The 14,990-nt window shown below is 56.5% G+C and overlaps 2 protein-coding genes across 2 annotated transcripts; one reads left to right on the top strand and one right to left on the bottom strand.

The window, feature by feature from the left end:
- Positions 1-500: 500 nt before the first annotated feature.
- Positions 501-4,307, top strand: NCLIV_054340 (conserved hypothetical protein; the record flags this gene model as incomplete). Its single annotated transcript, XM_003884986.1, has 5 exons — positions 501-851; positions 1,328-2,024; positions 2,581-2,747; positions 3,360-3,811; positions 4,046-4,307. 5 exons carry the CDS (start codon positions 501-503, stop codon positions 4,305-4,307), a joined length of 1,929 nt encoding a protein of 642 aa, XP_003885035.1.
- Positions 4,308-7,050: 2,743 nt separating this feature from the next.
- On the bottom strand, positions 7,051-8,475 carry NCLIV_054330 (conserved hypothetical protein; the record flags this gene model as incomplete). The annotated part of the gene is made up of 1 exon (XM_003884985.1): positions 7,051-8,475. One exon carries the CDS (start codon positions 8,473-8,475, stop codon positions 7,051-7,053), a length of 1,425 nt encoding a protein of 474 aa, XP_003885034.1.
- Positions 8,476-14,990: the final 6,515 nt, after the last annotated feature.

Genomic DNA, 14,990 nt, shown 5'->3' with positions numbered 1-14,990 from the left:
CTTGCGTCAGTTGTTTCCCTTCCTCCTTTCGGACTCACTCGGCTGTCTTCATTCTCATCTTTTTTGCTCTCTCCCGCTGGGGTCCGTGCTTCTGTAACAATTAACAGGGACAATCGGTAGGATTTTTCACGCACGTCTAGCTCATGTATCGCGGGAGCGATGGGCTCACCACTGGGACAGCAGTGTGTTGTGCGCGGAAGATAGAAAGGTCTTCTTTGTCGCCCCTGTCCCCGCCTCGCTCTGCCGCCTCTTCGCTGTGTCAGTGGGATGGTTTGAGAGAGAAACCTTCGTTTTGTCTTGCCCAGGACCTTCACCAGCTTGGTGAAACACTGACGTTTTCCGAGACTGGACTGCAGCGTCCTGCGCTCTCCATGGCCATTTCTCTCAACCTTGCCTGCTGCCGTACGTTGTACTTGGCTCTTCCTGTGCTAAAAGTGTTGCGTGAATCCCGAAAGAGGCGCTTCAGGGAAGGTGTGTAAAAAGAGGAATGAGAGTCGATCATGCTGGCTGACTGCGGCGTCGTTTTTCTCGGCACACCAAAGCATGGCGGGAGGGAGGAAGCTGGCGAGGGGAGAGGAGGGGAGAAGCGGGGGGAGCATGCGCACCTGCTGGAAGGCAGAGGCACTCCGCTGTTCTTCGGCCAGCCGGAAGAGAACAAGGAGCGAGGCGCGAGGAGAAAACGGAAGGCGCCAGGACAGCTGGTTCGGTACAGTGACGAAGTTATCAGTTCCTGGCAAGTCTTCACCTTGTTGTCGGGCACGGTGTTCACCTCCCGACGACTTTGGTCGGCCGTGCTTCTCTACTGGATCCTTGCGCTTATGATCTGCCTTCTCATTCTCCACTTGGAATCTGTACGTCCAAGCCGCGGCGAACGAGGAAAGACGAGAAAGAGATCGACTTGAGGAAAGAAGAGAAAGAGATCGACTTGAGGAGGAGGAGGAAAGAAGAGAAAGGCGGGCAGGGGAAGAAACCAACCGGAAAAAGGAGTTGCACCAGAGAGACGAAAGTGCACAGACAGTCACAGAGGAGGGGGAGCGACAAAGAGTTTGCAGCAGTGTTGATGTGCGACACGTGCTCTGGGACCGATGTCTGAAAGCACACCAAACGGAAAGGACAACGAGCAGAGTGTAGGCCGGCGCCACGGCCTTGTCCCTCTCGTATCGAGATCCTTCGTTCTGGCAGCCGTTCTCTGGAAACATCCGAATAGCACGAGATGCATCCGTTCTGTCTCCCTTTGTTCCCTGTCGCCGTTGACCACTTCTTAGCGTTTCTGTCTCATCATCTTTCGCCCACCCACCTGCCCTGTCGTCCTTCTTCTTGTTCTCAGGAGGCGTCGCATCTTCAGTATACGTCCTTCAAAGCCCTCGTGGACTATCTGTCTACCTTGATTGGCTTTCTTCTGGGCATGTACGTCTCCAACTCGCTTTCGCGGTGGTGGTCCCTGCGGATGCACATTGACCATCTGTGGGGTTGTGTCGACGACCTCTGCATGCTCGCTTGCTCACACGTTCTCGACGACAATGAGAACGTCGAGTTATCGACCGGAGTTCTGCTTCCTCCTGTCCCCTCCGTGTCGCCGCTTTCGGATCGCTGGCCAAGACAGCCAAGCGACGAGTGCGGAGAAGAGCCAGAGGCGAGGACCTGTGGGAAGAGCGACAGACGCGCCCCTGAGCCTTCTGCGCCCGAGAGATGGAGAGGCGAAGAAGACGCAGGACGCGGAAGAAAGAAGGCGGAGGAAAACGGTGAGGAGCGGAATACCGGAGGAGCCGGCCTAGATGGCGGGCAGAGCCGACAAGCGATGACCCGTGGGAACGGTGAGGAGAGAGGCAGACTCGAAAAGGAGAGAAAGCAAGAGAGCGCAGACGAAAGACGCGTCCTCACGTTGCATCTCGAAGAAGACGAGGAGCGACGGTTGCTGACCAAGTCCAATGTCCTGCGCCTGATTCTCCGTCTCGGGATGGTCACCATGAACCTCACCTTTGATGCAGCCGAACGGGAAAACGGCGACCTCACCTACCTTCAAAGTACGTCGGCCTGCCAACTTTAGCCGTTACGAGTTTCCACTCCTTGCGCTCGAAACGCCTTCTGCGGCGCGGTCGCTTCGACACAAGGTCTGTCCTAACACTGGCTAGATGATGAACGTCAGTCCCTCTGCTAAGCGTCCGTTTCTCGTGCATTTCTCTGCTTCAGTCAAGCTGCGTAGACAGCACCGAGAAAAGGACATGTAGATCGACAGAGCCGGACGAATGGGGAAGTTGACACAGAGCGGTCTACTAAACACACCAGAACTTTTTCGTAGATATTCCGGAAACCGAATTCGTCACCTCGAAGACAGAGGTTACACACGAAAGGCTGCATGAACGTTGTGCAGATGCAAAAATGTGAGAACGAACTGGGCTTGGCGTCGTATTGGTTCACACAGGTCTTCCGCCCGCGTTACGGCTTTGCGCTTGGCGGCGAGGAAACCCGTGAAAAGAGCCTGAATCGGCCAAGTTCTGCGTTGTCTGCAACGTGCAAGACACACCAAGACGCTCTCTGTTCTGCCTGTCTCTTTTCCTCGACTTACGCAACCTCACGCAGACGCGGGGCTTCTAGATGAGCAAGAGATCCGCCTCCTTCAGCCAGCGCCGTCGAAAGCGCAAGTCGTCTGGGTTTGGCTGTCCCAGCTTAGCTCGCTCCTCGCCAAGCGCGGGCGGCTTCTATTCGCGGCAAACACCACGCGAAAGTGGCACGAAATCTGCGCGAGGGTAAGGCGCTGGACGCGCCGCGAGAAGGGGAGAGAGAGAGCATGCCTTTGGGAAGCGCACAGACACCGCAGGGAAAGAGGGAGAGAGAAAACCGCAGGGAACGAGGGAGAGAGAAGCTGTGGGGGGAGCAGAAGCGTCGCAACAGGCGCAACAGGGGCGGCGAGACAAGAGAGAGAGAGCGAAGACACAAAAGAAAGAAGAGGGAGGGAGGCCCCACACATGCGTTGAAGCGGAAGACGAAGCGAGAGGAAAGAGCAGATGACTTGGTAGATAGAGAGCGGCCTTCGTGTGTCCCGTTGGCGTGGCACGCGTCGTTCTGAGAGTTTCCTGCGGGAAAAAACCCACCGTATCCGGCTGGCGGGTAGCCGAAGTTTTTTGGGTGTTTGCCAGAGCCATCCACTTTCCGGTGTATACGAGGAAGGGTGTCCGGCTTTGGAGGCAGGAGGCTTACACGTCTATTGGGTTCTTGCACCAGTAGCTAGAGAGGGGGTATGGCGTAGCCCTTGCAGTCTTTTTCTATTTGGAAACGCCCCCCTGGGACGAAGGACAGATTCCCAGAGGCTTTGCCTCGTTCGTTGATCTCCAAGTCAGCTTTTCTGGGTTCGCGTTCAGGGTCGCGGCGAAGTGGCGGCGTGCTGGGCCTTCGTAGAGACGCAACTTCCCTTCTCCTACGTCCACCTCTTGTCGCTTTTAGTGCACATCAACAACCTGTTTCTCTCCATCCTTACAGGGGTGGGGGCGGCTGCATGCGTCAGCCAGCTAGCAGAGGCGTACGAGGCACGCGCCACATGGTTTGCGCCTCCACCTCTCATCGGGGGCCCTCCAATTCTCGCGACGAGTGTCGCCACTTCGCCGCCTGGACAGGCCGGGGCGGGGCTCTCGGGAAGGAGCCAGGCGAGCGTGAGAGTCGCAGGCGACGGAGGCGGACGGCTCCTGCCTATGCAGCGCACGGCTGTGTGGGAAGTCGCCCAGATGCTGCTCATGCATCTCATGCTGCTTATCGTGATCCCGATTTTTTACCACGGCATGATCAACCTTGCTCAGACTATTGGGCACCCTTTCGGGTAAGAGACGGGATCGCGAGGAAACAGCAAGACTGGATCCTACGGACGGGGCGCTGACGGGCAAACCGAGAAATCCAGGGGAACGTGGGAATCGGGAACGCAGATGCTGACACGCGTTATCCGGCGGCGGAACGAGGTTACGGGTGCAAAGGAGCCGCGGAAACCGCTGAGCAAAACCGCCTGGAAACGCTCTCTGAATCCGACGGACGCCATGTCACCCTGTGTGCCCTACAGCTACAAGTCCGTCGCCTTCCCCAAGGACCTCTACGTTCACCGCATGGAGGCCGAATGCTCGTCATTTTTCACCGTCGGGCAAGCTGGGCCACCTCTCTTCCACGCAGAGTCGTATCCTTCATCAGTCGCATGCTCCCCTTCCTCAGCGGCCCGTACACCCTGCAAAGCAAGCTTTTGGTCTTCGATGGGAAACTTTCTTGCAGGTCGGAGGGGGGCCAGAGTTGCCACGGATGGCAAGATTGAGGCAGGCGGCCTGGAATGACGGTGAATTCGCTTTCCGATGCCGGACCCCGCTGTGGACGGGGTTGCAAGTACAATCTGTGAGGAAGCCCGTAGCCATTCGCACGAGGCAACCGCCGGGGCCAATTGTTTAGCAATGCAGCCGACAGTTCTGCTCATTGCTCACCACGCATATTGCTTCAAATAATAGCGAGAGTGCTCCAGACAGGCCGTTCTGGTCGCAGCACGAGTCCTCCGCTTGGATACGGCATGCACATTCTGCGCCTGTGTCCCACGTTTTTTGTCAACAGGCGCAGATGCTAGGTTCATACGGGCCACGGCACTTGAGCAGAGTAGACGGATGGAGCATTCGAACAGGTCCGGGTGGCGAGCATTAAGGGGTGAAGTCCAGAAATCTGTCGTGGGGGACGTAAAAACAGCTCGCAGCGACAATTGGGAATAGGCCTGACTAGGCTGGTGTCTGTGAAATGAGGTTCTTTCTGCACGCATGGCCAGTTTCTTGTCTTCCCCGCGACGCCAGCCTGGACACTTGGTAGACAGGTTCCCATCTCACGCTTTTACAGCAAGACGTCTCGACCGCCACGCCCGTGGCTTCTGTCTGCGTGGTGTCGGCCAAATCACGAAGGCTTATCTCTTTTGGTGTAGGACGCGACAAACGAAAGCTTGCACGACTCTTGAACAAGGCGTCTCTAGGGCCAAGTGGCAAACAGCTGCCGGCAGCTTGGGGCTCCAAATAGAGAGGTCGGTCATATGGACCGTCCGGTTATTCCGCCGCCCACCCGTAAAACCCATTTGCAGTCGCACTGCTCAACTCTCTCCAAAAAAGTGCAGGTGTTCGCACCGCGTTTGAAAAGACAACACGATGGCCTCTCTTCCCTTCTGCATGCAACGCACGAGAATCCCAAACAGGTGACCTGCTGGTCTGGTGCCCGTCCTGGCAGCCTCAGAGTCGCAGAACGAGGGTTCAGATGTGCAGTGACCGTTTTCCAGGGGCGTTAACGTTAGATGCACAGGAGGTTAACTCTGGCAAGTGCGTCTGGTTCCACGCGCGTCGGGCAGCTGTGCTTTGCTGCAACAGACTTCACGACTCCTAACCATCGGCCGAGTCGCGACAGGGCCATACCAGTTCAGCCTCAGAGTCACGAGCTCGAAGACGTTTGAGCTGAGGAGGCCTTCCTTCTTCTCTGATCGATCGTCCGGGCAATCCTTGGTGCTTTGGAGGTGTCGGCCGACAGCAAATGACCTTTATCTTTTTCTCAGGTGTATCAGCGGGTTTCCCTTAAAAGGTCGGAACTTCAGCGTCCGTCACATACGCGCACGCTTTCCAAAACCGACCGATCCAGGGCCTTTTTTACTGAAAATGCTCACTGCTGTTGATTTCCCCTACTCGTGTAACATACGCAGTGGTGGCCGCGGGTAACCCCTGTTCAATCACGTGGTCTTCTCACCTTTTGACGAGAAAGCAGAAATTTGTTTCCGGGTCCTCTCAGTTGGCGAACGCAACGCCTATCCGGTCTCTTTTCGAAAGCCTCTTGTGAGATCGCTCTATTGGAGACGTCAAAGAGAGGGTGGCTACAATGAATGCCGTATATATCGTGTCAACATGCAGGGAACCCCAAAGGAGGCAAGAAACATCTGGTGGTAAAAACGAGTCCCAGACGGTTTGATCACATTGGTGTTTTGTTCGGTCAGCCTTTCCCAGTCGTGATGTTTCTTTCACCACGTGTAGGAAGACGGGTGGTGTGAACGGCCACTCAGAGGACGAGAAATGGATAGACAGAGGTGAGAAAAAAAAACGACGAAGCGTAGAAGGTAGGCAACAATTTACTCGCATAGGCGAGAAGACACCAACAACTGCTGATGCGCCCCCGCGAATGGAACGGTTTGCCATCTGCGTCTACGAATTTTGGCATCAGTTAAAACGCGAGAGCCCAGGAAATCGGGAAATCAGGACGGAGCAGATGCCGTCTGTAGGCGCAGTGTGTTTCTCGCCTCACAAGATGAGAGTAGCGACAACGGACGCCCGAACTTGAACGTTCACGAGAGCTCGCCACAGGGGTGGAAAAGTTCGAGTGCCTGACAGCTCTCTCAAAACAGAGTGAATGAGTACGTTCAAGGCAGGTTCGCCTTTCTCCTGAGGCAAAGAAACGTGGCACGCCGGTTGCCTTCTCTGTTCTTTCTCTTTGGTGGATTTGTGCTGCCGTCGGCGGGTGTCCCTCGTGTGCGAACACCGTCTCTTCGACAGTCTCTCAACGCAGCGCCTGAGTGTGTCAGCGCATCGCTTCCCACAGCTTCTTGCCTCTTTTCTTTCATCCTCTTTTTCTGCAGTCTGCTGCGTCAACTGTCGGCCGCTCTGCTCCACCGGCTTCTCTCTTCTCGCCGCGTCTTCGCATTGACTTGGCACGGTTCGTTCTATTCGTCGTTTTCTTCCCTCCGCCAGCGCCTCCGCATTGGCTCCCTCTTGCGTGTCCGATCGTTTGGTGTCCATGAGCCGTCCCCTGCCTCTTCGTTGGATCCGCGCCACGAGTGAAACTTTCCCTCCACGAAAGCCGCACCGCTGCACGGAGGCATCAAAAAAAAGTTCCGGAGCTCGCGGTCGCCAAGGACTCTCTCTTACCGCAGTCGAATCTATTTGCATCAACCCCGCTCTGGCTGTCTCGGTCCGCTTTTTTCTGTCTCGAGGACTGCCCCGAGAGGGACACAAGCGGCGTCGGCTTCAGATCCTGCATGGCTTCTGAACGCAGCTCGCCGCCCCTCGCCGACAGTCATCGTCGTCGGCGCCTTCTGCCTCCAGCAACAAAAAAGTAAACCAGTCCAGCGAGAAGGCCAATCCCCAGAAGGCAACCCATGATGATCAAAGCAATCTCGACAGTTCCCAGCTCCTGACTCGCCGCTACCATGCCGTAGTCCGCTGGCCCCATCACCGTCGGCCGCATGCCCGCCATGGTAACCTGCTGCATAGGAACCCCTCCAGATGCAGGGAGGCCTCCGTTCTGCGCGAGCACTTGCGCTCCACCGCTGAGGGCTGTCGCCAGAACCTGCTCAACGAACTGCATTTTCGTTTGGAGGTGAGAGACTGCAGCAGCTTCTTCGGGAGAAGACAGGACAGAAGGCGCGTGGAGCGAAGGCCTTCCATGGAGAGCGGGCGCGCCAGCAGGCAGCGCGCGAGACGAAGGCGCGTCAGGCGACAACGCAGAGGGGGAAGCAGACGAAAGTGGCGCCGCGGGCAGAGACTGCAGAGCAGAGGAACGCGAGAGCGAGGGTGGAGGGGCCGAAGAAGCCAGATGGGTCCGCACGGCCCTTATGTGTCTCCCATCGGGAACAGCGGATGGCGAGTAGGGAGGACGAGAGGAATGGTATTCCAGGAAAGACACAGAAGGAAGCGGTGTCATCCCGGAGGCAGGCTGCGAAGTCTTCGGACCGTGCTGGGGGTCCGCCTCCCCGCCCCGTCCGCCTTGTCCCTTTCCGGCGCTATCGCCGTCCTCCGAAACATGCCGAGTTGCGTCGGCCTTCTCGTCTCTTGGCGCCTCTCTGTGCTCAGCCTTTGCTGGCGCCGTCGATTCGGAATCGAAAATGCTCCGCCAGGAACGAGTTCCCCTCCGTTCGAAAATGGCCAACTCGTCGTCGCCACCGGTCGTTCCCGTTTGCCTGGCTTCCTTCGCGTGGCCAGAATTAGAGCTGCTTCTGTCCTTGTGCGCCTTCTTCTCTTCTCGAGCGCGTGCTTGGACAGCAGCCTTTCTCATGAACTCTTGCTGCAGGAACTGTTTCGTGATCCACGCCCCCTCCTGCAGAAATGCGGTCGGTGCGGCTTCGTCTGCGTGTTGTCCTTCGGAGTATGGGGCCTGTTTCCCCGCTCCCATCCCGTATGTCTTGTCTTTCTCTTCCATTTCGTCGTTGTCCCCCACAGCCGGGCTGGCCGTCTCACTGCGGTGTTGCGAGACGGGAAACGCCGTGTCGGGAGAGAGAAGATGAAGCCTTTCGCCAGGCTTCCCTGACGTATCCAGAAAGTCAGATGTAGAGTGCTGGGGCCGCGCCACGGCCAGAAGTGAGAAGGGACTTTCTAGAGAAAGAGGCGACAAAAGGAGGAGCAGAGGAATCAGCTGGAGACAGTGCAGCTGGGGACGTAAAGGCGACACCTTCTGAGCATCACCTTCCCACTGCCGCAAAGAGAGGGAAGCCGGACCGTACATTCTTCAAATGGACTCAGAAGAGCACAGAACGCACTTAGGGGAAAGGATACAAAAACACGTATGGGGCTTGGAGAAAATGACGGGGAACGGTTGGCGGGTGGAACGCAACGCAACGGGAGGAACGAACGGAAGGCGGGTAGGCAGCGGGGTCCTTCTACGAGAATTTGGGTTTCGAAAACACGTCGAAACGAGGAAGCGACGAAAGAGTTGGAAACTTATCCGAGGATAGTGCGCTAAGCAAAGAGAGTCCAGCTTCTGAAAGCCAAGTGGGGAGAGAGAGAACCAGCAAAGCCGCCCCTGTTTTTCTTTTGAAGCCACCCTCCCCGAAGGCGGAGAGGCGGTGAGAGTTCAAGGAAGAGAGTGGGTCAGCAAAAACTGAGAAGGCCGCGAACGGAACCGTTGTTTGTTGTGTCTTGTAGTCCTGAGGCTGAACTGTCCCAGCACCACCACGGATTTTGTCCAGCAGAGCTCGCGTGTGGATTCTGCGGCCAGAGCATCTGAAACAATTTAAAGGACATCCGCGGAAAAAAACAAGTCGAGGGGAGTCCAGAGCGCACGCTCCGAGACCCCTCTGTAGCCGCGAGGGGACTTCGCTCGGGCCTTTGTCGCACGGTCGGAGACGCGAAAGGAGACTGCTTGGTGTCGATCAAAAAAAAACAAAGGCACTGCAGTGTGAGCGAGGCGCGAAGAAGGCGAGGGATAGCACGCGCTTAGGGACGAGGCAGGCTGGACATTTCCGCCCGGGAAGAGAGAGAGCGAGAGCGACTCGGGCTTCAAGGCAGAACGACAGATATGCGGAGGGTCAAAGAACGTGGCCTCAGGTGGTGTCTTGAAGATTCGAGGCGCGGGCATGCGTCCTAGCGAAGAACATCGTGGCGGATCCTTTGGCCAGAGAAGTCTCTGTCAGGAGAAGAAACTCAAATCTCCACTGCCTTTTCTGGGGTTCGGGAGAACGACCAGGCTGGATGTCGAAAAAGCCCCTCGCGGAGGCACTCTTGTCTAGCGCAGCCGAGACGCAAGCTGGCCTTTCGTAGCGGGAGGCTGCTGCGATACGTTTCGTCGAACGAAGAAAGATGTGTGCAGCAAACGCGGAGGATCTCCTCGTACTTCCTTTCGCTTCTCCATTTCGGTTCTTCCCCACCTACCCGATGCCTGCCATCGATCTGAGTGGCAGGAGCTGGTCGGCAGCTCTCGGGGTTTGGCGAACTTTGGAAATCTTTGGTTCCTGCTCCAAAGAGGCCGTTGACACCGTGAAACATACCACAGAACAGCGCAAATTATCCGTGAAACGTGGAAGCGGAAAAGGACGGCAAAACGAGTCGCTTCGGGGGCGTAGCGGGCCGCGCGGCGCTTTAGCGCCTCGTGTCAACCCACGTCTCGTGTCGCTAGCAGCAAGACGCCGCCACGAATGCAGCGCTCGATGAGAAGACGCGACCAGGCCAAGCCAGGATATTTGCGCCAGGGGCCGAGTACGCGCACGCAAGGACTGTACAAAAGCGTGTTTTCCCCGTCTTTTTTATTTCTGTCGTCTAGAAGCATTGCGGCGCTTTAATGAGAATTTGAGGCGCGGAGGCGACCGTCCTCGTGACCCGCCCGTGCCGCGCCACAGAGATGTGTCTATAAAACCATGGGCACCATGCTGCATATAAACTAGGCTTTTCTCTTGCATTTTTCTCTGGAGGCTTGAGTCATTTTCAAAGGGGGCTACGCAGCGGTTCCTAGGTGCTTAATTCAACGCCGTCGAGAACAGCCTGCTTTGTCTCCTCTAGTCCACCTTGTGTCTCGTCAAGACTGCCATCAACGCGTGCCGTTCGGAACTTTTTTTTGTTCGCCTCCCACAGGAAGGCCTTACACTCCGCGAAAACATGGGGAAGACTCGGCGGAGCAAATAAAGAAATGAGCAGCACAGCTCTCGGGGTAGGGGCCGACTTCACCTCCTCCACTTGACTCCGGCCCTCATACGACGGGGAGCGGCTGTTCGCGTTTGCTTCTGTCGCCTGGAGCTGTCGTCTCTCGACAGCGTGCAGCAAGTCGAGCGTACAGGCGGTCCTCTGCAACTCGTATTTTTTCTTCCTCAACCTGGAGCAGGAGGCACACCGACTCGCAGAGATTTGCTTCAGTCAACTTTCTTCTCCACGGGTAGGCTGATCCAAGGGGGTTCCGCTGGAGGCGTACCTTCGACAGTGAGCGGACGCGCACGGGAGGCCTGGCACGTGTTTCCAACAAGGTGAGTCTGAACGGAACTCTCAGCTGAAAAACCGTGTCTCCGCTGTTTTAAGGTTTCGTTCCATGAACCATGTGTATCCAGAGCGGAGGGGAGCATTAGCTCTCGGTTCGTCTTTTCCACAGCCCGTTTCACTGACGACCGACAAAATCCACTCAATCGTTTTACGGTGATGCGTCCGCTGAGATTCCCTTTGGAATAGAGGCAATGGGAGAACACGGCCTCGCCAAAGGTCCGACTCGGTGGGCAAGGACCGATATGAACAGTGCATGGTGTTTGGGACGACGGCTCTTGTGACCGAGTACACGCCTGTATCCGAGGCTGGCTGGAGCTAATTGACGGTTTTCGTGCAGGCTACAGTCTGTCTCAATTCACTGAGCCTTGGCCTCGCACCGCCGTCGACTCTTTTCATGTGCTATTCTCTTCCCTTGCCGCGTGCAACTCTCTCTTGCAGCTCCTGCAGTTCTCCTGCCTCCTCGTTCTTGGGATGCGGCCACGACGTACGCTGTCGCTGCAAACTCCCTCCGAACGATGCTCTCGTTTCCCTCGGACGGACGACTCCACTCCCCACATGCACATCCCAACGGATTTGTATGAGTTTTGGCCTGGCTTTTTTTTCTTCAACAAAAGATGCTGTCTGAGACCGTCCGCTGCTCCCCCGCTCCGCTAAAAATGTCCCCGGCCAGCACACAAACACACAGCCGAAAAAGCATCGTTCCTGCTTATCGCCGGGGGAAAATGAATCTGCCAGCTTCCTTTCTTTTGCTTTACATTCTCAAGTGCACACTCTTCGTTTTTAGCCAAGCCGAGGGCGCGCCTCATGCATCTCGCCCAGCGTTACCGGCAAGCGCTCTGGGCACGGCAGAGCCCCTCCCTCGTGCATATGCGGTAGACCACGCGCCTGCCTCGTCTCCCTCTCTGTCAACACTTCTTCCACGTGGTTCCAAGGTCGATCAAGGAAAGGTGAAAAACTCGTCTAGGTGGCTGCGAGCGCGCGACGGCTCTGGAGGCGACCGAGTCGTGAAACGTCACGAAAGAGCCTTGGCCACACATCGCCCGGCTCCGACGACGCCCATTCTGTCTCCAGGCGAGTCGCCCTCGACGTTTAACCAGTACTCTCGGAGGAGTTTCGCACCTGCTGGACTGAGCGCAAAACAACGGGAAGAGGCGACTGAGCAAGTCCTCGCAGATGAGCAACGACGCGCAGTTGCCGCCGTCGAGGCTGTTTTTGCGCAGCTGACACGTAAGCCGCGGCACGCGAAGAGACAAATCTTGCTGTTGAGCACTGGTCTCTCCGACGTCTTGCAGGGGACTGTAGGAAACAAACAGAGGAGAGCGCACGGGAAATCCAACGGCCCTCCGCGTTCGCGTCCTCATGTTTTGGAGGAGAACTCGTGTGCTTCGGCAGAATACACGCTTTTAGGACAGTTTTCTAGAAAAGATGCAGGCTGTGCATTACACCGTCCCTTGGTTCGCTGCCTTCCAAGGGTATGCAATTCGCCAAAAGGACGCGTGAGGCAGTAAGTGGATGTTGCATCACGAAAGTCGGCGGTGGTTTTTCGCTGGCTCGGTCCCGTGGCGGGGGAAGGGTCGCCTGAGCGTCCACGTTTTCCGAGTGGGCTCTCTGACTTCTTTTTCGCCTGTCCGCTCCTCATAATTTCCCTGCAGTTGTTTGTTTTTCCTACAGAGTTCCACCCCGACGCCTACGAAACAGCGAATGTACGAGGGCTAATCAAATGGTGGGAAGATCCGTACATTATCATTCTCCTATGCCTCAGTTTTGGAGGCCTTGTCTCCATGGGAATTTGGTGCCTGGTTGCAAGCTACAGGTAGCGCGGTGACGGAGAAACGAGGCGGGAAGGTTCCGGAGGGGGGAGGTAGAGCTATAGCTGGAGAAACATGAACATGCGGGGGGATGTAGGGAGAAAGGGAGACAAAGGAATTCACAGAAGACAGACGAGGAAAGGAAACGCAGAAAAGAAGAGCGCACCTTCTCTCTGTAGCTGAGGACTGTAATAGAGAAAGAAGGGAGGAACCGTATAGCTAGAGCTTTGTAGGCCGTAGGGCATGCTCCTTCCTGCTCGGAAACAGAGAGGTAGACGAACGGGGAAACAACTGTGTGTCAGAGGGTTGCGGCTCAGGGACGAGGGGCGAGAAAAAAAGCCCGCCGACAGGGACCGAGTGAGTCCGCCAAGACTCGGCGGGCGCAGACAGGTTCTGGATGTGCAGAAATGGAACGGCATCTGGGTGTCTAGCCTTGCACGCGGACAAAAAGGACCGGTGTGGTGTGAACCTCTGATTCAGCTTTTTTTTGGGACGCACCGAGGACCGAAGGAAAAAACCTGTTGAAATGCTACTGAAGTGCGTACCCGACGGGCTGTCCGTTTTGTGGGTCAAAGCCTGGAGTGGCGGGTGACTGAACAGACAAGCGCTCCGACCTCAGGCATACCAGTTGTTCTACGTTTCTCTTTTCCGGTCGTGTCTTCCAAACAAACGAAGCTCTTCAGTCAGTGACTGCCTAGACAGTGCTGTGCTCTTTCCTTGGTTCCTGGTTTGACCAGCTGCGGCAACATGGCGCTTCGATCTTTACGAAGCGATCCTGGGGATTCAGTTTTGTGGACGCGTTTTCAGACGGGTTTGTCATTCGGATAAATCGCTTTTCATTTCAGAAGGACCACGCCTTCAACATGTGGTGTCTGAGGACGCCCCCAGGCGACACTCCCGGACCACCTCGACTTAGAGAGCCCATTCGCTCCTGGTCTCCGTGACTGCTCGCACCGCAACGCGGTTGTCGTTGCGTGGAACGCATTTCCACAAGAAACAGTTTCTGGGGACTCAGACGCGCCAAAGCCCGAGTCATCTAGTTTCCCTAGCCACCTGGGAAAACGCACGGATTCAACAGACTGGTCTCCCTGCTTATAGGCTGAACTCTGCATGATCACGACACTCTTGTCCTCGAACCAACTCCGTTCGGGAGGTCAGGCTGCTGCTTTGGCTCTTCCCCGCGTCTGCCATCTATCTGCGTTGCACGTAACTTCTCAACCACGATGCGCACGTACGAAAGCGCAGAGTCACATCCCGTCGCCGCAGCCGGCACAGGTGAAACTGGTGGAAACTCCCGAGGCCTCTCGCCTCCCCGGTGTGTGGTGTGTCACGGCATCATCACTTTGCGCCTCTTCTTTCGCATACTTTTGTTGCACGTTCGTGTGTGTTTATCGGGAAAGTGATTCGCTGGCGTTGATGCGTCTCTCGAGCACCGCGCCTTCCAACGGCCCGTTCGCCTGTCCTTCCCGGGACTCCTGCTGATCTGTCAGCTCGTGACGGCTACGTCTGAGACGCGCGCCTAGCGGATGTGAAATGTCTTTTGGGTCATGGACCTAACTCTTTCGTCGTGTGCTTCGTCTCTCTCCTCCCATTCCAACCCACCACCTGTCGAGCGAGAAGGAAAGGTGGGAACGGAGACGGGAATCCGAGCACCATCAGAGGGAAACGAACACTCAGAGCCACAGACGACCGCAGGGAGTTCAGAAAGAGAGGCGAGTTTCGCCTAAGGGAGAAGTGAGTGTTTGCTCCATGCTCCACGGTCTGTGTCAAGGGTCATATGGAAAGAACTTCTTTCTCGTCTCTCGCTGTACACAACGCACCTGTCCACACACTGGGGTGGCAAGGACACGAGACGAGACAACCGCGTAGAGCCAGCACATTCGATCCGCCGGACAAAGACCCGCTTTCACATTTCAGGTCGCCACGCCCACGATTTTCTTACAAATTTCCCTCGGGCGCCAAAGGCACGGGGCTCTGCCACCCGCTCGAAGGCGACACACTCTTTCGACTCTCCATCGACCTCCCTCCGGCTCCACCTGCTCTCGAGAATGGGCCCCGATCAAAGGAAAATAACGACAGAAAAGACGGAAAAGGGGGCGAGCGCAAATCAGGCAGACTAAAGCAAGCACTGGAAAAAGGGTTTGGCGACTCTCCTGGGTGGCGAGCTGAGAACCAGAGCACCGACGCGGCCTCGCCCGCTCTGTCCTCGCGCTGGCTACAAAATGGAATCAACGGTTTCTCCGGGTCGACTCGCTGAACGGTACCCGGAGCTGTGTAGATTGTGGCTGACCACCTGCAGGGAGAGCCGACGAGTCGCCATCGGATGTTTTCGTGAAACGTGCAGAGACAACTGAAGTCGCCACAGGCCAACAGCGGGTGCGTGATCGCGTTCTCCACCTGACGCAGATTCTTCCGTTCGGCTGCTCGTCAGAAGCGTCCCTTCCCCTTTCCTTCCAACGGGACACTA

This window comes from Neospora caninum, chromosome XI, assembly GCF_000208865.1.
Source record: "Neospora caninum Liverpool complete genome, chromosome XI".
Lineage (NCBI taxonomy): Eukaryota > Apicomplexa > Conoidasida > Eucoccidiorida > Sarcocystidae > Neospora > Neospora caninum.
The sequence above is the reverse complement of the archived record's forward strand: the minus strand, read 5'-3'. Positions and strand labels throughout refer to the sequence as shown.